General features: G+C 43.3%; 1 protein-coding gene across 2 annotated transcripts; it reads right to left on the bottom strand.

Moving 5' to 3' along the window:
• Positions 1–1,227: 1,227 nt before the first annotated feature.
• pcdh10a (protocadherin 10a) lies at positions 1,228–21,179 on the bottom strand. 2 transcript variants are annotated; one of them, XM_046403773.1, is made up of 5 exons: positions 17,747–21,178; positions 16,501–16,559; positions 15,826–15,932; positions 4,965–5,351; positions 1,228–2,959 (listed from the first exon to the last, which is right to left on the bottom strand). In XM_046403773.1, exons 1-5 carry the CDS (start codon positions 20,291–20,293, stop codon positions 2,940–2,942), a joined length of 3,120 nt encoding a protein of 1,039 aa, XP_046259729.1. In that variant the 5' UTR covers positions 20,294–21,178; the 3' UTR covers positions 1,228–2,939. The 2 variants fall into 2 exon arrangements, with proteins under 2 accessions (XP_046259729.1, XP_046259720.1); XM_046403764.1 differs by having other exon boundaries at positions 1,228–5,351; positions 17,747–21,179.
• Between the last annotated feature and the right edge of the window lie 937 nt (positions 21,180–22,116).

A 22,116-nucleotide genomic window follows, 5' to 3' on the forward strand; every position in this document is an offset into this window, starting at 1 on the left:
TGCTTTTTGTTGCGTTTCTTCTTTCCCTCGTTTTCCAGTCTCATACGGGGATATTACACTGGATTGTTTCAGGATGAGAATTTATTAAGAACCTCAAAAGCATTTCATTTAAGAAGGCAACCATCAGATCAGCTCATGGGATGGTCACATGTATCCTGCTGGTTAAAGAAGGCTGTCTTGTGACAGAGGCAAACAGATCATCTGTGTCAGTTTCCACCATGACCCCAGAATACATTTGCAGCAGTAGATCCAGACTTCAGCGCTCTTCGTCTTCTTCCTGTGTCTGTGATCTTGTGCCAGTCCATGTACAGATCACACTGGAGTGAAAGGGTAGGATTGGGATGTAGGGAGATGGCTTCAGTGATTTTCTTTAAAGAAACGGACAGAAGGCTAGAGTGACAGGCACCAGAAAAGTTTTTTGATTAGTTATTGAGGTCATCGAAAGAGGAAAGTAGAGCAAAACCGTGGTGATTACATCTTGAAAGTCCATGAGATTCTTTTGGGATAGTCGAATCTCTTTTCAAGAAAACTTGTGTGCTAAAAACAACAGTGAAAGCAGCTCACGTGCTCTGTGAGGACTTTTGGCAATAGGCAGGTTCTAGCTTTTATTGTCCACCGTATTTTCTTCCTGATTCCCTGACTTTCCTTTGTAGCCGCAACATCAGGTTGATATTTTAGTTTGAAGTTAAATGTCTTAACAACTCTTTGATGGATTGCCATGAAATTTAGTACAGACGCTCATGTTCCCCAGAGGATGAATCCAACTGACTTTGGTGATCTGCTAACTTTTCCTTCAGTGCCAGCAGGTCAGAGCTTTCACTTTTCCTGTAAAATGTCTCAACATGTACTTGATGTGTTGGTACAAGCGTTTCTACAGACATTAAGGGGTCCAAGATGATGAAATTAAATGACTTTGGTGGTTTGCTGACTTTTAATGTGGTGCAACACATTTGTAGTTTTTTAATCATCTTAACAACCATTAGATGGATTGCTAATAAGTTTAGTAGGAACACTTGCAACAAATAACTTTTCATCAGGATTTGTTCAATAGTCCAATGTGGTTTTAAATAATTCTAAAACTAGTGACTTCAGCCTCTGTTGTACTATTTAACGCTAATTTGTGAAGCTCAAAGCACATCTTCACATGGCCACTAGCATGGCTGTAGACATGCTCTTATTTACTGATCAGTTTTTTTCCCAAGTGAAGGCAACAAAACACACATTACAGACTTTCCATGACACTGTTTATTTATCACCACTTGACCTGTGTGTGTGTGTAAGTGTGTGTGTGTGTGTGTGCAATACTGTGCTCCTCACCATGTATTGCCTATTAATGTCCATATTTGTCTGTGTATGCCTCTCTCAAATGATTGTAAAACCTTTGATATCTAGCTGGATTGTGATAGTCCCTCTTCCTGTACATGAACACATATTCTGCTAGTAAAAATACACAACAGGCCAAAACAACTCAACTGGTGTCTTCGCTACACACAACAAGGCCCAGCGTCTGTAAACGGTGAAAAGTAACAATCAAATAAAAAACATCAACTTAATCCTTGGTTGGTTTGAAGGAGGTTTGCTTTTCAGGCAGAAGGACTCCTCCTCGTTTTAATCGACACAAGTCTTTATTTTGTAGCACTTGGTATTATTAAATTGAATGACGTTATGAGGTGTAGAAACTAACCAATGGTTACACAGTTTTCAGAAAAAAAGTATACTGTATATATATATGTATATATATATATATATATAGTTATATATAGATTTATATTCATTTATAAGCTTTTTAAAATAGCACAGTAAACACTTTGCACACATGATAAAAACCACTGAGTGTGTCTGATTGTTTATGTATAGGCCAATGGCATCAAGGGAACCACATTCTGGTAAAGGCTCATTTCACTTTCTCTGCAGTCAGCTCAGGAAGGAACGTGTTCAGAAATAAGAACATTCACATGTGTTATTTTATTGATAAACTGAACTTTATGATTGCTTCATCTTCTTTTCCTATGCAGAGTATTTGTTAAAATCTCCTTCCTGAAGTGGCTAAACTTGAAAGAGGACTGAACCCATCTCCAGATGGCATGTTCCTGTTTGTAACGGTAAGTTGGAATACGTTAGAGTCTGCACACTTTAACCACACAGAAAGAACAACAGAAACAAAAAAGAGAAGTTATATAAAGACAGTCAAGTCAAAAAACCGGAGATACAGAATTTATAGTACTGCCCATCAGCTTTGCTTGTCCCCTTTTCCTCCTTTTTTTCTGTGTCATTTAACACCTGTACAACACCTGCTCTCTCTCTCTCTCTGTCCCTAATTGTCTGTCTCTCTCTCTCTCAGTCTCCTGCCCTCTCTCTCTGTCTGTCAGTCTTCTTTTTTCCCTTCACACAGTCTCTGTACAGTTGGCTTAGTGGTGACCATAGAAATAGCTAAAGGGTTCCATGTGACATTGGTTGAAGTTTGTACAGAAACATTAGTTGTTTTTTTTTTTTTCTTCATGTAAACAGGCACACACAGATCTCTAGAGGCTAACTCCTCAGTTGAAAAAAAAAACTCCTCTGTGAGTCAATCAGTCCCTCTTCTCCTTGTTTTGTATTCCTGTGTCCATTTCAGTTCCTGTCTTCTATCTGCTGATGACTTTATAATTTGAACATGTCCATTGTTGTGGCCCTGGTCTCAGTCCTGCTGAGAGGAATAAGGCCTTGGATTGTTCCTCAGATATCTCGAGGTTTGCAGCTACTCAATATTTATTTCTCCTCTCCTTCCCTGGTGACCACCGCCAAGGCTTTGTTACAGTTCGCCACCCAAGATAATGAAGCTTAACCAAGGTTGCTTTTGTCCAGGTTGCTGTTTAGTTTTATTTCGCTGTCTCTAGCATCAGTGTTGGTGGTCTAATATAGAAATTCACGCTGTCTCCGACAGGTCCACATGGAACGAGCTAGCAAATCCTTTTGCGGGCTGAAAAGACAGAGAACATACTTGTTAAGACAACTGGCACCCTTTCCCATGAGACTTTTTAATGACACAACCAGCTCGAAATACCATCTCTTGAAGGATACGTGCCACAAAGGACTCTTTGTGAAGTTATTTATATACCCTAAAGGCTGGTCCTTGCAGTGTAATGGGGAAACTAATTTGGGAATTGTGTAAAAACACGTCCATCAGTGAAGATAAATGTTCAAAATTTGATGGCTACGTAATGCATGCATAGAAAATACACAGAGCACTAATTGCTTCATTAATTATCTATAAATGGAGCATTAAACATTTATAAACCCTTTATCAAGGCAACCCTGGTGATCAGAGCATTGCCATCGCCAACAGTAGCATATGATGCTATTTATAAAAGTAGAACATGATGCCTGTTGGTTAATAGAGCCTCAGCCTGTGGGACTACTCTCATATTTTTTACAGACTGATGAACAACAAAACCTTTAAAGTAGCAACATGAGGTCAATTTATTTCAACAGACCAGGAAGAACTGGTGAAATCGTAAATCAAAAAAGTAAAATGAAATATAATGAAGTTGTGAGTTTTGGACTGAGCGAATATGGAGTGCATTTATCCTAACCCTGTGAGGCAAACGAGAAGAGCAGACGCGCAAGCAGCTATATTTGGAGCAAAGCAGCCACTCGCACCTAAAGGCAAAATCCAAATTATTTTTTCCCACAGACCTGATGCACAAGTGGAAGATTGCTTGGCCCTGTTTGCTAACTTGCAAATAAGAAAAAGAAAAAAAAAAGGTCAGGTTATTGTGTTCATCGTTTACCTGAGAGGCGGCCCACAGTCAGCATGCAGCATCATGGAGGATGGTGGTTAACATGGTGGTGACTTGACTGGAAATGACTTCTCTACTGAATGTGTATATCAAATCCATTCTCTACTCTTAGAGCTAATAGAATATTCATGTAATGTGGAGCTTGGAAAGCAATTGAAAGCGGCAAGAAGTGTCCTGCCATCCTTTTCTCTGATTCTGATTGAGCCTCTTTACAAATGCAAGCTGGAAACTCAATTTTATTCCAATGGATATCAATATGTTTCACTTTCCAAATTAAGCCCTGCTCATATTGTAATAGTTTCCTGGCATTCGTGCACAGAAACTTGCATATGTGACTTTTCCAAATGAAGAATCTTGACCTCAGGGTTGGCAAACCCACCTCACCCACCCCTCTTTATATCAGGTATTGATCTGCAAGAAAGTGAGTGTAGACACTTCAGACTTCCTTTTAAGAACAAAATAGACTTTAGTCCTTGTGAAAAAAAGAAGAAGCGTGGGTTGGGTGTATCACCTTTCGAGCTATTCAGTAGGGAAGTCATCATGCTCGAGCAAGCTCAGTTGCTGAGCAAATGAAAAAAGATGTCCTTTACAACATGATCTATCTTACATTCCCTGTCTACTCAACCAAGTCAAGTTTTCAACTGTAAACAGCAATTAATTGAAGGTGCGTGAGAATGGCAAGAGTATAAACATGAAGTGTTTATGTCAGTGACCTTTGCTTATATGAGCATCAGATAAAATGGCTGATTGGAAAGAATTTTGAGGGGAAATTTGGAGAAAAGGAAAAAGAAAAAGGGGCCACAGCAGTTTAACATGAGTCCAATTTAAATTTTGTTTATTTTATAATAAGTCACATGATTACAGACAGTATTTTGGGTTAGGATGGGGTTAGATTGAATTTTTCAAAGCGGATTTTAGAGGAGCAGACTTAGCAATGATAGATTACATTTTACATTCAAAAGAAGAAATGATAATTTACAAAATAAGAAGAAAAAGACAGTACAACAAAACATAAAGCCGCATTTTTTTCAAAACTCCTTTAAAATAGAAGAAATAAAAGTTGATGAACAACATAAAATGTCCAGATCAGAATCAAGAGGCAGATTCATCGTCCCCTCCTTTAGTATCTGTACTGGACCAGACCAAAGTCATAGGGTCCCAGGGAATTTTCATACTGATACTCACAGAGAAAGGTGGGTTTGTACGGTAGGGTCCCCCTATCATACTCTTTCCTCTCTAGCGTGCTGGAGCTGTACTGCTGCTGCTGCTGCTGATGGAGGTGATGGTGAAGGCTGTGGTGTGACTGTGACCTTTGACCATCCTTGCCAAAGGTGGAGAATGACCTATCGTTGGACGAAGCGGTAGACGAGGTCATGGTGAGTTGGTCGGAGAGGTTGACGGAGGAGGGTACCTCAGTGTCGGGCAGTGTGGCGTCCATGCCGGGAACGTGAAGGTTGCTGCGGTAGTCCGGCCCCTGGCGCCCATCGGACGGCACGAAGGATGGCATCCAGCAGCGGTCGGAGTGGCCCAGTGCCTTGCACTCCTCCGTGCAATTGGAGAACAGGTCAGCACCTGCAGAGGGGATACAGATTGTTTTAATTTATTTAGTTTAAAGTGGAAGCAGGATGAGGCCGGGGGAGATGAACAGGTGGAAATGTGGATGGAAGATTACAGAATAAGGGGAAGTGTGGCAAGTAAAATGGGATGAAAAAAGAGAGGCCAAGGAAAAGTGGTATATTTGGAGTGAAAAAACGAGTCGGAGAGGGAGATGAGAGAAAGAGACCAGAAGAGAGAACATAAGTTAGCAATCATTTGCCAATGTCGCAAGCACAAAAAGTGAAGCAAAAGCTATTCATCAAAGAGACAAGGCCAACATTGATGAAGTGAATTGTTTGTTTTCCTCCTTACCTCATTCATTTCGAATGAAATGTGCAATCAAAGTGATGTGGTGTAACAAAAACATTTCAGCCCTCTCCACATCAACATCCTCAGACTCACAATTGATTCCCAAACACCAAGAGACAAACTGTGGATCCATATTCCATCATCTTTACACAAAAAACGACAATTATCTTAAGAAATGTGCCACAAAAACCAACAAAATATTCACTGTCTCCGTAATTACACTCAAATGTCAATCATCCCTATACAAACCGACAAAGTGTGTAATTGACACAGAGCTACTGCCAAAAACAAAACATCAACATAAAAAAAGATTAAATTAACATCTGAAATGATATAATAGAACACACACACACACACACACACACACACACGAAGGCCAGCATGAAAGAGGTACCAGTTATGTTAATTACACTCTCTTAGAGAGAATAAAGAGAGGAGGATAAGGGGAAAGAAGAGTACAAGAGACATTATGAAAGGAAAGAAAAGGGAACAAGAGGCATGAACTATTATACTATGGTACTGTAATGACTCTCATCATAGAAATGACACTCTGCAGCCGTTCTCTACTCAGTGCGCAGATTGGATTTGTACTTTTGCTGGTTTTCCAGTAAAGCCAGGAAAAGGCAGGAAAGCACTGGAATGGTGGGATCAAAGCTTGAGACGAGTATTTTAGGGTGAAAGGAGGAAAGGAGGATAAATCAGGAAAGAGAGGCAGAAAAAGAGAGTTAGAGAAACAAAGAAAGCAAACAATCTGTAATCTGTCATTCCCTGAGGCTGGGAGAGCTTCAGATCAAAGGGTCCACTTACACAAATCTATTCTACTGATTCTTCCGACTGATAATGCCACTGTTCCTCTATTACTAAAAGCAGATACGCACACACACAACAATGCAATGTAAGCATACAGATATCAGTAAATATTAGGCTACAGAGAAAGATAAGCCTATGCAGATGATATACACGCAGAGACAAAAGAATTATCTTCAAGGGGGATGGGAGAACACCATATATCACTTTTAATAACCAGAAAAGATCAATACAGTAACCCCAATGTCGTAATATGATAACCTAAAAGGTACCTGCCATAATGTAATTTGTTTGCTCTATTTCAGCTTCATCTTTAGGCTGCCTGCAGCTTTAAGGACAGAAAAAAAACACTTTGTCCACATCCTGTCCACCTCCTCCAGTCTGCACATTAAGACTAAATCTCAAAATATCAGCCTGTCACAGATTATGGATTATCTCTACCTGCAGCAAAAGACGCGAGTACAGAGAAAACGTCACGAGTCGTTTAAGAAATGGTGGTGCGTGCACATTGTCAGAGTTTTCATTTTTGTTTGTTCTGTCAGATTGGATGCTGCTCTACTGGTCTGTGTATTTCAGATATGCTCCCACAACAGGATGCCAATTTAACAAGACTGAAACACTGTGAAAAAGGAAAAAAGAAAAAAAAAACCTGTTTCTTGGTAACATTATTGTGGTAACATCATATCAGCTGCTCCTCTCGTGACAGCTGGGTGAGGGTGTCATTTTCACTCTGGCTGGAGGGGATGTGTCCACCTTGCTTTTGAAAATATTTGTCCTGCTCACCTTTGTTGCGTCAGGCTGTTTTTCCTCCTAAAATCTCTCTAAACAGTATCGTGGCTGGATGGAAATCCAGCCACAATAGTGCAGATGAGTTGTTGATATGCACATACAGAATGAGTCACTGTCGGTTATTACTGAGCGCTCAAAGCAATAAGCTCAACGAGCAGCAGTGGGTGAGTGAGCAGTGAGATTTTTTACTTTTTTTTTTGCCTCTCAGGCTACATAAATAATTACCTGGACACATTATTCAGGGAAGACAGGAAATTCCTTTGCCGTACAAAAAAGTTGAAAAAAATATAATCTGTATTTTAGTCACACTTAATCTTGAAGTTTTTCTTATCATCACTATCATCTGTTCTGCATAAAATATCAGTACAACAGGGTTGCATTTTTAGTCTTTCTACCTTTTGTGTTAAAAAGTTTCCATTATTATAATGGAGGGTGTTTATCTTGTTTAAAGATGCTCCAAAAAATGACCAGAATACTTCTAAATATAATTCAGTACCAGAACAGCTACTAAACATAAAAGCAAAAACCACTGACAGCACTGACTTAATAATTTTCCAATATTATTCGAGTTATTCTAACCACAAATGTAATCTGGTGCACATGTAAATACCAATGCTGTATATTATGCCCTGTCAACACATTGTCTCAGAACTTCTGTGGCTGATTCAGTTTTGTGTGTGTGTGTTGGTTTGTGTGCACTGTGTGGATCTAATCGTGTTGCTAATTCAGGCCTCACGGGGAGCAAGACAGGCAACAAAGACTGCGCAGTGGCCAGAGAGCCAGAGGAGACACGAGGCTCACAGACGAGGGACAGCGTGGGCCAAACAGACAGGGGGGGACTCACAGATTTCACAGACAGAGACAGCAGGCAGGACGAACCATAAGGAAGGAGAGGGGAGACCTGGGAAATCGCAGATGGAAAGAGCAATGGCCAAAAAAGACAGGGGGAGACCTGGGCCTCGCAGATGGAGATGGGAGAAGGGTTATACATTGGAGAGAGACGAATTTGATTTAAGTACCAGAAATAAAAAATCTCCAATTTAACATTAGCTTTTTATATTCGTTAACCCTGTCTAATCTCTCCAGGTCAGACTGGAGCTTGTGCCAGTTTAATAATGACTAAGACTGAATGCAGACAATGTGAGCAATGTAGATGTAGATGTAAAATTACTCTTTTTATAGCGTTAATTACACCAGCCGAAGCTTAACGGCACAGTAGTGTTTTCCTGCGGGACATATGGAGCCTACGACCTGCTTTGAAATTGTTCTTTACTTTACTTGAGTAAAACTGCAGAGAAAAGAAAACAGAAAAATAGCAATTGAGGGCAAATACCTGCATATGAGAGCTGACAGCTACTTTCTTTGCATTTCATTTGTGTTTGATTCAGCAAGTTTTAAATACATCTGTTTACTTCGGTCTCATCTGCCTGGCCCACAGAGGCAGGACCAGTCAGTGCTTTTGCAGCCAAAGGGTTCGTTTGTTTTCATCACCAACTAGCACATGTAGGTTGTGGGTCAATGGCGGCTCAGAACTCTAGAAAAGAAGCCATGATCCAGTGGAGCACAAACCGAGCAATCTAAAAATTTTCAACAAGAGCAGTGCCGTAAAGCCTCTCTGGAAGACCTGTATAAATGCTAATTCAGATTGTGAGTGGCGCTGACTTGCATTTACCCTCCAATACACCCCTGGAACTAATGTATATTTATGTCTGTCTTTAAAGGTTGGGGCACATAAATCATGGTATTTCAGCTAATTCCTACCTTACAGTTAGCCTTTAGCCTTTTAATGGACTTTCCCGCAAATTAATTTCCTCCTCCCATACACAGAGGCGTTGACCTCAAGACCTCCAATCAACTCTATGCTGTTGTGCAGATAAAGCAGGCGTGGCGCTTGTGATTGGACCAACATATCAGCAAAAAGACTGAAGCACAGGTGTCAAACTGAAGACACTTGCAGCCGTGCAGAAAGCTTACAGACACACATACAGAAGAAGATGAAGAGTTAATGTAGAAGGATTAAGAGAAAGCTCAGCTTGTTCTGCGTTTCTCATATCTCAGTATATTATTAATCAGGCGTACTGTGCTCTGGATATGACTGGTAAATATAGTCTGCAGCAGTCACTGTTTACCGTTCATCAGGCTCGGAGAAACTTTTGTCACCAGCTTCCAAACTACTCAGGGTTTTTTTTTTTTTTTGCCTGCTGGCTCACTCATAAAAAACAGCGACATCAACACGTGTGTTTGCAAACACACACCTCCTTAAAAATACTCTTTTAACGCAGAGATATGTAAATGTACACAAGTAAACAGACAGACAGGCCACGACACCACATGACACCCAGTGGCTGTTGATTCCCGTGAAGCACCTTTTCTTCCGCCGACAGGAAGCAAAACAACAACCAAAACAGTGACTGGCAATGACAGGCCCTGCCAGCAGCCCTATCTCTCATTGTGACCTCATCAGGCAGGAAGAACACACGCACACTCACACACTGGGAGACATAAACAACGCCACACAATGCAAACACAATCTACTTGCTAATAAGCAATCAGCACTTCTGTTCTTTTTTTCACTGCTTCTTTTTTTCCATTACATCTCTGAGTGTTTCCGAAATCCCACGTCGGTGTGATTTGACTAATTGCGCTGCCTGACATACATCCAGCAACTGGGAGCGGAGAAATGAAGGAAAACAAATCATGGGAAATCATGAGCCCCATGTCTGAATTCATTTTGTGGGTATATATCTACTGCAGTCCGGTTTGCTGTCGTTCCCTCCCTGCATCCATACATTTGTCTGTCTCCCTCCTTCCATCTCTATTAGTCCCTCTGTGTCTCTTCCTCTCTATCTCTGTCTCTTGTCATTTTCTCTAGCATTTAATCCTCTCTGCCTGCTTCTTCCTCTTTCTTTATCTCTTTCTCTCCCTCTCAAAAAAAGAACAACAACAAAAAACACTCCTTGTCCCCAAGGTGGAGGGTGTCTTCTATCCATACCTCTGTTTTTCATCTTGTCCTCCACTGTTCCGGAGAGAATGCAGACACATAATGTCAATATTTGGACAGCATCTCAGGATGGCAGGGGAGTAGAATAGCTTCCTTACAGGAGTTGGCCAGCGAGGCTGTGATGAGTAAACCAGAGACCTCCCGGGGCCAAAATAGTGCAAGATGGTTCCCGCCATATCCAGTAATGACAGAGAGAGAAATTGTTCTGAGTCTCTGAGAGGCAGCTACCATTTTCGATGTTTGTTCCACGGCAACCAGCCTGGGAAGGACAGCCAAGATGGCCGCTTGCCCTAACAGTGTCTGTTTGATTAATATCCCCCCTTAGATATTGTTAGAGCAAAGGCTCTGGATGACCACCGATTATTGATGTCTGGTTTGTACGCTTTTCATCACTTACTCTACTCTTTGAATGGAGTGAACTAAAATATAAAGGCTTGGTAGCCCTGACTGCACCATTTAAGGGTAATTCTGGGTAATTATTACTGAGCTATTACTTCCTTATTTGCTGAACAGTGAGTACCACCATTCCTGATTACACAGGGAAACTGTGCAATGACGCTCTGTTGTTTTCTCTTCCAAATTAGTTTGGCTGACGTGGGTGTCTGGCAAAAACCTGTAAGATCGTTTAACAAGTTTGTTTCTTGCCCTGTCCTACTTCTTTTTCGCCATGTGACTGCATCCCCACATGTCAGTAATTAACTTGGTGAGCACAGTGTTGTTATTTGAAGAGATTAGTGGCCAAAACTACAAGACCCATGTTGTAGTAACATGGAAATCTCCTTTCAGTCTGTTATCAGAATGCATGCTGAGGTACTTCTGTGTGCACAAAAGTGACTTAGTTTATGTTCTTTACCCATACCTAAGCTCACTTTGAGCATTTCCAACACATATCTTGACATATTTATCTTTATATAAGAAGTTCAGCCTGGCTGGATCGTTTGTTCACTAGCATTAAATCTTCATGTAGAAAGGTATGACGTGTGTTACTCAATGGCAAAACATGTTTATGACTCCCGAGACTTTGCTTAGACTTCCATCGGTCTTACCATCTCTTGTTCAACTTCAGTAAAAAATATCGAAGGTTTCTCTTTGAGCCAATGTGAATACATCTTTTTCTTTTTAGGTTCTCATGTTTTCAGTAGATTTGAGGCATATTCACATGTATTGATACTAAAATCCAAAAAGACTTGTGTCCTCCTTTTCATCCATGTCAGGGTTGGGAACACTTAATTTGCTATGGTTTATTCAGAAAGCTCAGCCTATTCATGCTAAGAACACATTCATACAGAGACTCTGCAAGATATGGACTGGGAACTGGGAACTGGGAACCGTTATTTTTTGAGAGCGGTTTTGATTCGTTTCCACACAGCACGGCTTTAAATACACTCCATTCTCCATGTACCAAGTTATATAAAGGTTGCTTTTTTCTTACTTAGCGTGAGATAAGGAAGGCACATTGCCTTGTTGGTATGTTGAATACAAATAGTCATTTACTTAATCAAACTGATTGATCTTTCCCTTTCACTGCTATGACTTTTATTGATATTCAACAAGCCATCAGCTCAGAAGAAGTGGTGACATCTCCACCTGTTACAGACAAAATGCAAATTGATTTTTTTAATGAGGCAAAGTTTTTATCCTATTTGCTGTAATAGATTTTTACTGTTTATTAGACTGAATAGATTTCGTGTCACATTGAGATACTTTCTTCTTCTTTGTGTTGTTCTCTGCTCATGGATTTTGAAGGCTTGAGTGTCACCTCTTTTAAAGGTTGGAATTGTTTTGGACTGATTACTCCTTACTGAATGATTGTGTTATTTTTTTATGTTCTTTTCCAAATCAAACATTTGTTCGTTAAATTTAAAGATTTGCTGGTATTCATTGTCTCATGTGAGACTTAACTGAATTTCTTTACAAAGCAAACAATTTTCGAGATGAATCTTTTGACTGAAGCATTTTTAACCATTTTCTTAGGCATACCAGACAAATCGATCTGATATTGCTATTGTCTACAGAACTGAAGATGTTTTCAGTCAAAATCACCTTTTTTTCCCTTTTGTGTTGTTTATTTGAAATTTTATCACTATGTAGGTAAAGCTGTTGTCTTATTTGAGAATAAAGTCTTTTTTCACTTTATTTCTCACAAACTAAGCAAGGTCTCTTTATGTTTTTCAATATGTGAGCTTTTGAAGTAAACCTGACACCATCTTTTTGTTTTCATGGTTCAGCTCCCAGTTTTGTCAGCATCTAGGGCCTGAGAGGAGGGCGTTTCAAAACCTTGCATGCTAAACTGCTCTGACAGCGCACTGACGTGAGAAACTGCAACACGGTGCCCGCCACTAATTCATAATCAGCCATCTAATACACCGTTGCCACAGTGATTTAATTGTCCCATTTGTCATGGCTGTTGTTCTCACCAAAACAAACGTCATGATAATGATCATTTCCAGTCTCCCGCCCGTCACGCAGCCTTCCACGACTGATCGAAGGTTTCTGAGATGCCACATTTTTCCACTGATGAATATTTTATCCTCTCTTATCTGTCACATTTTTTTATTTGCTTGCTCACTCTTGCCATCTCCCATTATGATGATGAGGGAAATGATGAGGAAAACAGTGTCTAATTTGAATCAAACGGCCCAACCAAGGAGGGAGGGCTTGGTACGGAGAGGTAAAATGTGCAGTAGTCAATCAATAGTGCTTTGGCTCCTGACACAGCGGTGCCTCTCTGCAGACACGCTGCTCTCAGAAAAGCCATTTGCCCACTTTTTAAAGGTATCTGCTGATATCCCAGCCTCACAGGCAGTGTCCCTTTGATTTAAAACCACGTCAGGAGACTTATTTTCTAAAGTGTCAGACAAGCGGCCGAGCGGGAAGCCGCGGCAGGTGTAGTTGATGATATGCCAACTGGAAATGGTTTCCCCTTGATTTGAAATATTCCGAGGTGGACCATAAGGGAGAGTGTGTGGCGCAGTCCCATGAGGAAACCTTGCCTCTAACCCTCCTTTGATAATTGCTATGCAAAGGTTCCAGAAATGAATTACTGATCAGCCGAGTGTTGCGGAGAGCCAACGTGTGGGGGAGACAGAATGAAGGATGAGACCCTGCCACAAACCCTGGAAAAGAATATGTTTGTGTCAGACACACACTCACACACACATGCAAATATGTATGCTTCTTGTGCATGCTAAACATACGTGCGTATTGCGATTTGCTTATACACACAAGTACTGCAGAAATATAAATACACGTGGTCTATCCATAGTTTTGGCTCACACTTATTCAGTTTGATTTTCTAGCGCCTTCATGCAAAACTAAAAAACATGCACTCAGCATCAAAGTCTTTCAGATGAATGTACACAGTAGCATCAATGAACATAGCATGCAACCGATATGAGACAACCAGATATTATCATCCCCATTTATTTACTCAGTAAAGAATGTCACACATATACATAGAAAGAGGCAAATGAGCATGCCTATTAAAGGGACAATATACACCTGGCAGTGTGCCAAGCACAAACTGCTACTTCTCAGACTGAATCTCATTTAAGCTTCCCAGAGCAGTGCCTCAAACAAAAACTCCTTTTCAGTACAGACATTATCATACAGCCTCGTTTTCACAGAACAGACACATACAACCAGATTACGTACAGGTATCATGTATTCGCCCACATAGTAAATCAAATCAAATGGTATACCTTTTTATACTCACACACTCACACACACACACATACAATCGCACTGCGTTTGGTTTTGTTGTTTACAGACATCCGTGTCCCTCTTTCCGAAGTACCAGTCCTGTGATTTTACCTCCCATGGAGTGCTAAGCTGTTCCCTTCTAAATCCAACATGAGGAACAAATGTTGGGTTCCTCGTATGAAACACAGACTACAGCACCAACTGGGTAGACTCCCAGGCCAGTGCCAAGTGAGCATGCCCGCAGCCAAGTAAAGCCGAGGAGACATGTTATTGGTTTGTAAATGTGGTCCTGTTACCACCAAGAAGCAATTCAAGGCAGCACTCCACATATAATAAGTTCCAAAATACAGTCGCAGGCCAGAACACCATGTGAGGGCTGATTTCTTACTGAGGTCTGAGGTTAACTGTTTGATGAATAAATTAAGGTGCATATCACATATCCATACACCCAACACTCCTTGTTATCCGCTCTCTTTCCTGTGCGTCTCTGATCTGTTGAGTCCAATTGTGCAAATGCTTAAAAAGTAGCCGAACTCTGCATGACTGTGCTGATATTCCTAGATCTGATGGACTCAGTTCAACTCCAGACATATGTTCAAACATCTATGTTAATATTTATTCCACAAAACAATTTATTGCTGATAAATGAACAACAGGCCTTTGAATTTCTTCCAGTTCTGCATTAGAGTCACACAGTTTGACCTTCCCATTCTGTTTAATCAGTGAGGCTGGGGAGTGACACTACCACTGCTGCATACTGCCTCTTTATTTGGACTTGTTTCATTAATAATGTCAAACACCCTGGAGCCTGATGAGGACTATTAACTATCCTACAACACCTATCCAATCTGCTCTATTTGTATTCCCAGCACTGATATGATATTTGGCAGGCTCCGGTCTAGACTGGGGTCTTATGCGAGCAGTGTGGAACAATCCCTTAGAAGGAAAGGGCAATTCAATATGAAATGAGATTTTGTATTGCTCCACTTTTTGTCTGACTCCACTTTGATCAATAAACAGGTACTAACCTAATAGAATTTTAGAGAGAACAAGCGGAGGCTTATGATAAGACCTAAAGCCTTGTATTAGAAAAAAATCTACCGTACTGTTAAATTTCAAAGAGAAATGAGAGTGAGTAAATAAATCCGAAGTGAGGGTGTGGATGGGGAAATGTTCTCTGATTCCAACGTTTTACCATCACCTTAACTTGAGCCAGAGCTGCAAAGACGTGGCTAACAAAAACAAAGAATGCAAAATCTGCTACTGTGTTTGATCAGCTTAATCTATAACCAACAAAAGCGCTGCTATACACCAGCTGCGAGGCTGATTGAAATGCATCTCATTATATCAATTTAACTTCCATGGCTTTTCCTTTCAGTGAGTGAGGCTATTGATTCGTGCCACTAAAGCACTACAGGTCTCACACTGCCTCGCTGTGAGTCGCTGTCCTTTCTGCACCACTCGGTGAAACAGCAGTGCGCTTTGAAAGAGAGAAGAAGGGGAACAGCAAGAGGCAGAAACAGAAAATACTTCTCCCCAAATTTTCTCTCCTTTTCACCCGGGTGTGAAATACAATCAACGCCTCCGGGGCCTGTTCATGCCAGCCAACCAGCAACACCGCAGCCCAGGGCCTTCGCACACTCTCAAATTAAGGAAATTAAAAGTCACCGATCCGCACCAGCAATTCAGCATTATCCCATTCACAATCACAAACACACGCTATGGAAACAGATTAGGGAAGTGTGTGTGTGTGTGTGTGTGTGTGTGTGTGTGTGTGTTTGAGCTCTGAAATGACAGTGTAATTACATGTTGTGTATATGGAGTGGGGCGGGGGGGACTCACCAGCCGAATGACCCCGGTTGGTGGCATCGTGGTCACTGTCACCCTGTTCGCTGTCGCCATGACCACTGTCTTTGGAGCTGACGATGTCTGCCTCTTGGAACGCCGAGCTGGGAGAGGCAGGGAAGTGAGCGAGTGGGAGAGCGCAGACAGTCGTGTCAGAGAGAGGGAAGGAAGAGGTCGAGATACAATATTGTGAGGATGAAAGGAGAGGAGGAGGATTGAACGAGGGGCAGAGAGAACGGGGAAAGAGAGGGAGAATCAGAAATCAGCGCCATATTAAAGCAGTCACGGTGGCCGTCAAGAGTCTAAATTGGATGTTACACGCGGCATGTAATGAAATCCAGCATTAGAGCTTTAATAGGTGCTGCTCTGTCAGTTATGGGACTGATGCCAAATTGAAGATGAACGTTATGGACACATTGGGAACTGTGCAGCCTCTCAAAGCCACAATTAATGACGTGGAATATACAGGATTCACACTGATGGGTGTAATATTCAGTTTTATTGATATGTGAATAGGCTGTGGTTCCATGAGGCCTATTGGGTGTTATAGGTCCTCTGATGGTGGATGCTACGTGGCTCACTAGGTTTTGCACATTAGTAATAATACAGTGTGTCTGTGTGTGTGTGTGTGTGTGTGTGTGTGTGTGTGTGTGTGTGTGTGCGCTTCCCTACCTGTTGACACGTCTGGGTCTGTCCACCAGATAGCTGAGTTCTGCTCGCTGGTGTTTTGTCTGGAAGACCCACAGATACACACATCACTTTTGATGCCAGACAGACACAGCAGTAAACACATAAGAGGGCGTTTAAGCTACATAAGGGGAACACAACTGACCACGCATGCATACATTGGTTGTCAACGTGTAATTGTGTCGGAAGAAGCTGCGTGCCGACGGTATGCACATCCACTCGTTGAGTGAGTGGGCGATAGGAGACAAGAGCGGGAGAGAGTGGGTTAGAGAGGCGATTGAATGCGTAAATGATTGAGCCGCCCGATGCTGAAACTGAACAACCTTTGTTCACGGCGCTGCCGTGCCGGCTCGTGCACGGAATACTTAACGCGCAGCAAAGGCAAAGCTGTGACTGGCTGTCTGGCTTCAATCCAGCCACACCGCAATCAACAAAAAGCCCCAACTCCTCAGCTCCCCGAGCAGAACGCACACGCTGAACGCACAACAGGGCCATCAAGTCACCCGTCTCCTCCTTTCTTTTGGACAGATATTATAACCTCATAAGGATACAACAACTAAATTTTTTGTGATGAAACTATCATGCATGCGCAAAAGTGTTCTTCTGACGGGAGAAGTTTTTAATCAGTTTATATGTTTGTTGAGTTTTCCTTTCACTGTAGTGATCATAATTCCACATTTTTGAGACTCACTATGAGAAGCTGCGCACCTTACCACATCGGTAACTTAATTGCCTGCCCATGCCAGCGCGCTTGTGCGAGTAAAGTGTAGGGGTTATATAAACCAGCGTCACCAAATATAGGCTAAAACTTTAAAGTAAAAAGAAATCTGTCGTCTGACTGGAAAATTCTACGTACACAGCCACACACAGCCTATTGCGCACGATTTAAAGGTTGCTATGATAGCAGTCAAATTGCGAATCAAACTAAAAGGCCACCTGAGATTTAACAATTGACATGACCAATCACCATTCAGCATGACAATGATTAAAGGCCACGGAGCAGAACAGCCAAGTCAATAGCAGATACAACTTCCGTCTTCTCAGAGACTTTTACTGCGCGTGACCTGAATGGATAAGACGCTTTGACATGAAGCAGACACAGATGTTGATTTCTTGGAGATCTTTAAAATTAGGTTAACCCTTACAGTCACGGTTTTGCGCACTTGTAATACTTCTGATTGGGATTTCAGTTGAGCCCTGGGCGACAACAGTTGATCCAGGCTGCTCTTACCTCGTTAGAGAGAATACTGCCATTGGATATGATGTCTGGTTGTTGGTCACTGTAACCCGTGACTATGGCGCCGCAGGGGTTGGTGTGATCCGTGTCAGTGCTGCGGGATGGGCTGCATGGTTTGAGGAACATCAGATCCGTTTTGGCGGACTCCGGTGTCAGACACACCTGGTAGCAGTAGGAGTTCTGGTTCTGGTGGTGGTGGGAGCCGAAGCTTCCTCCCACGCCGCCCACACCAGACTCCTCTACGGGCACCTGCCCCACGGGCCCGACCCCTGAAGTCACGTTGGTGCTCTGAACTAACATGATGTCGGATTTACTCAGCTTCTTCTGTTTCCGGCCGCGAGCCTGCCTGCTACAGCACGAGCCGCAGCACAGGCAGCAGTCACCGGCCAGCAGGCACGTGTACAGGTTGAGCTTCTTGTCCTTTTGGCAGCGTACGGCCAGCACGATCATAGCCAGGAGGAAGATGAAGGACACGGAGCCCAAGGCGATGATGAGAATGAGGGTGAGGTCAAGGGAGGTCTCCTTTGCCTTGGAGGCCGAGCCGCGATCCCCACTCCGGCCTTCAACTACGCTGTCCACTAATATTACACTCACACTCGCGGAGGATGAGAGGGGGGGCTGCCCGTGGTCCCTCACCTCGATCAGCAGGTCATAGTAGCCCTGCGGGTCCCGCTTGGGAGAGATCCTGCGGGCTGTCCTCAGCTCCCCGGTCCTCCAGTCCATGCGGAACATCCCCATCTCGTTGCCCCGCAGGATGCTATAGGACAGCCGTGCGTTCTCGCCATCATCCGCATCCATTGCCACGATGCGCGTCACCAGGTAGCCGGGTTCAGCAGAGCGCGGCAGGTGCTCTTTGGCCGTGCCGTTTTTACCGATGGGGGCTATTACAGTGGGAGCGTTGTCGTTTTGGTCAACTATGATCACATTTACAGTGGCATTGGAGAAGAGCTCAGCAGCTCCAGAGTCTTTAGCCTGCACCATGAAGCTGAACTCCTTCAGCTGCTCGTAATCAAAAGAGCGCAGCGCGTAAAGGTAACCAGTGTCCTGGTTTATGGACACATAGGTGTCCACAGACATGCCCTGTATGTCACACTCCAATATGGAGTAAGTAATAAGAGCGTTCTGTCCAATATCAGGGTCTAAAGCGCTCACGGCGTGAATGAAAGCACCGGGCACATTATTCTCAGTCACATACACATCATAAACTGCCTGCGTGAAACGGGGTGCGTTGTCGTTCTCATCGGAGACATGCACTTTAATTGACTTGCTGGTGGCAAGCGAAGGCTGACCCTTATCTTTGGCCACCACAGTGATGGTGTAGGAATCTGTGTTCTCTCTGTCCAGCGGACCGTCCGTCACGATGGTGTAGTAGTTTTTGAAAGACGATTTCAGCTTGAAAGGAACGTCTCCTAGTATTTCGCAGCTCATATGTCCATTTTCACCAAAGTCCCGATCGGAGACGCTGAAAAGTGCGATCACGGTGCCCGGGGCGTCCTGCTCGCTTACAGATTCAGTCACAGTGCTGAAACCGATCTCTGGTGTGTTGTCGTTAACGTCCACGAGTTTGACCAGCACTTTGCAGTGCGCGGGGACAGCATTAGCCCCAAGATCTTTAGCCTGGACGTATATCTGGTGCGTGTTACTCTCTTCATAGTCTACCTCACCCGCCACCTCTATCCTACCTGTTCTGGCATCAATATTGAATAAGTCCTTTATTCGCGGGGCGTTATGACTGCTGAAAGAATAAACTATTTCCCCGTTTTGTCCCTCATCAACATCCGTGGCGTTCAGCTGAATAACCAGAGTGCCCACGGGAGAGTTTTCCCGCAGGTTAACCGAGTACACAGTCTGGTCAAAGGTGGGCGCGTTATCATTAGAGTCCAGAACTTTAACGACCAGGAGAGCCGTCCCGGTCCGCTGCGGGATGCCCCCATCCACAGCCGTCAGCACGTAGCGGTGCACCGCCTGCTGCTCCCTGTCCAGCGACTTCTCCAGCACCAGCTCTGCGAATTTGTTTCCGTCGCTCTGTGTCTGCACGTCAAGATAAAAATAGTTATTATTCGTTATGGCATATGTGCTGAGCGCGTTTGTGCCCACGTCGGGGTCGAAGGCATTCTCCACCGGGAAACGGGTCCCGGGTATGGCGCTCTCAGATATTTCCACCGAAATGTCTGTCTCGGGAAAGCTGGGTGGATTGTCGTTGATATCCATCACTTCAATCTCAACGCGAAAGAGCTCCAGCGGGTTCTCCAGAAACACCTCCAGGTGCAGTAAACACGGGATGGTCTGCTTACAGATTTCTTCTCGGTCAATTTTCTCCTTCACCACGAGCGCACCGTTCTCCAAGTTCACCTCCAGATAAGGTGTTCGTGAACTAGGCACCGTCTGAAAGCGGCGAGCGGAAAGTTTGGTAATGTCCAGCCCCAAATCCTCGGCAATATTCCCAACCACAGAGCCAGGTTCCTGCTCCTCTGGCACGGAGTAGTGTAGCTGAGAGACCGCTCCATCCAGGATGGAGAGCAGAAATATGAACCAAATCATCTCCTCTCTCTCAAACAAACTGCACTTCAAGACGAAACAAAAAAAAAGTGTTATTCCCTTTGCTTACAAGAAATGAGCATTTCCCATTTCCTCTGTCCGTGAAAAGGCAGTGAAATAAACAGCAACAAGGCTGTCCGATTCTGAAATTCCTCTCCTGTGCCTCGGGTCACTGGAACATTGTGTCGTTTCAGCTGCGAGAAGCACAGCCATTTGATCCGAGCTTCTCTGTTTTAATCAATTCTGCACCGGTCTGTGAGTTTTGGCGTCAGCGCAAACATTGCAGGCTGGAGCCAGGACGCATAGCCAACACTCCCTGTGCACAGAACAGACTGCCCCTTCTTCACAGAAAGTCACACAACAACATTGGGAATTCCACACAAGCGGAAAGGAAAGTAAAAGAAAGGAAAAACTCCTATTTACGCACCGCCGATAGCTATAACAAACGCAACTTCTAAATAAAGCCCGGCAATAACAGGACTTTCTCTCTATCTCTCTCTGTGAGGATGTAATCACTGCGCCTAAGCGCTCAAAGCGGATGATGTTCTCAGCTCGGCTTCTGTAAGGCGAGTGTGAGCAGCGGGGTTGGTTTTGCGCACAGCTCCTCTCCCCACCAGCCAATGGTATTCTCAAACACCGGGTGTAATGGCACCTGATTGGGGCTCTGCAACGCCAGCCAGAGCACACATCGGGCCCTCATAACAAAACCAGTTAAGTGCCGCTGCTCTCCTCTCCTCTTCTCCCCTCTTCCCTTCAGGCCCAGCCTCAGTTGTAGCAGGGAAATTAAATGTTTTACACATCCAGTGAATTAAGAAAGTCGAATAATAGTGGGTGACAGTTGGCATTGGCCGGGCTGTGTGCAGATATTACTGCAGCTGCCACGGGAATTGGTATTTCTGATATGTTTTACAGCAAAAAGCTGCAAAACTATTTATTATAATCGTGATTGTTGTGGGTTTTCTTTTTTGTTATTTTGTTTCTCTCTTATTTTTTTTTTTAACCAGTGTGACAAACGGCTCCCGATCTGCTAAATAAAGAATCGTGGCCCTTGTGAAGTTGCCCTTGACGCAATTATTTCAACGGTTTGCTTTTAAAGCTCGGCTCTGACACCAAATGCATGCGTGAGTCAGAATGTAGGATGCCCACTGTCAAAGACCACCATGTAAAGAGTCTGCGCAAGTAAAGACAGCTAGTGACGCAATACCCCACAGTGCAATGGCCATCCTCTCTGCTCTCCCTCTCTCTCCCTCTCTCTCTCTCTCTCTCTCTCTCTGTCCCTCTGAGTTGAGCACACATCTAGACACTATATAAGGGGAAACATAAAACATATGAAATAAAGTAATATCTCCAGTGTTAGGTAGCGAGCATCACTAGGAACCAAGGCTCCATCAGCGCAGGATCACACATGACTTATTTTAATTCAGTGTAATGAACCGTCATACTTCAGTCCTACCGTGTTGCTAATAGTCTGGAGCCTATTAGTTCCCCTATCTTCCCATTCTTATCATTTACCCCCTCACATGCTGGCCTTAACCGGAATGCAGTTGCATCATGTGCTAATTTAATTCATAAAGCATAAATTAAATATGCAAATGGAATAGGCCTAGTTGTGAGAGAGACACAAATAGTGGGGGTCTAACTACTTGCACATCATTTGGAGGATGATGACAAAAAGATGAAAAAGAGCGTAATTGAAGCTAATTAACATAAGTCTCTAATTCCAAATGTAATAGACGGAGCGCAACAATATCGGCCGTAATGCAAAGCGACGTGCCCATTGTGCAGTGGATTAAACAGCGAGTGATTCGCGATTCTGCATCTCGCCA

This window comes from Scatophagus argus, chromosome 2 (assembly GCF_020382885.2).
Source record: "Scatophagus argus isolate fScaArg1 chromosome 2, fScaArg1.pri, whole genome shotgun sequence".
Taxonomy (NCBI): Eukaryota; Metazoa; Chordata; class Actinopteri; family Scatophagidae; genus Scatophagus; species Scatophagus argus.

Coding starts and splice junctions, on each gene's coding strand:
- pcdh10a (XM_046403764.1), bottom strand. CDS start 20,293: ATGATTTGGTTCATATTTCTGCTCTCCATCCTGGATGGAGCGGTCTCT. Junction 15,933..16,500: donor AGACCCAGACGTGTCAACAG/GTAGGGAAGCGC, acceptor TGCCTCTCCCAG/CTCGGCGTTCCAAGAGGCAG. Junction 5,352..15,825: donor CAACCGGGGTCATTCGGCTG/GTGAGTCCCCCC, acceptor TCCCCTCTGCAG/GTGCTGACCTGTTCTCCAAT.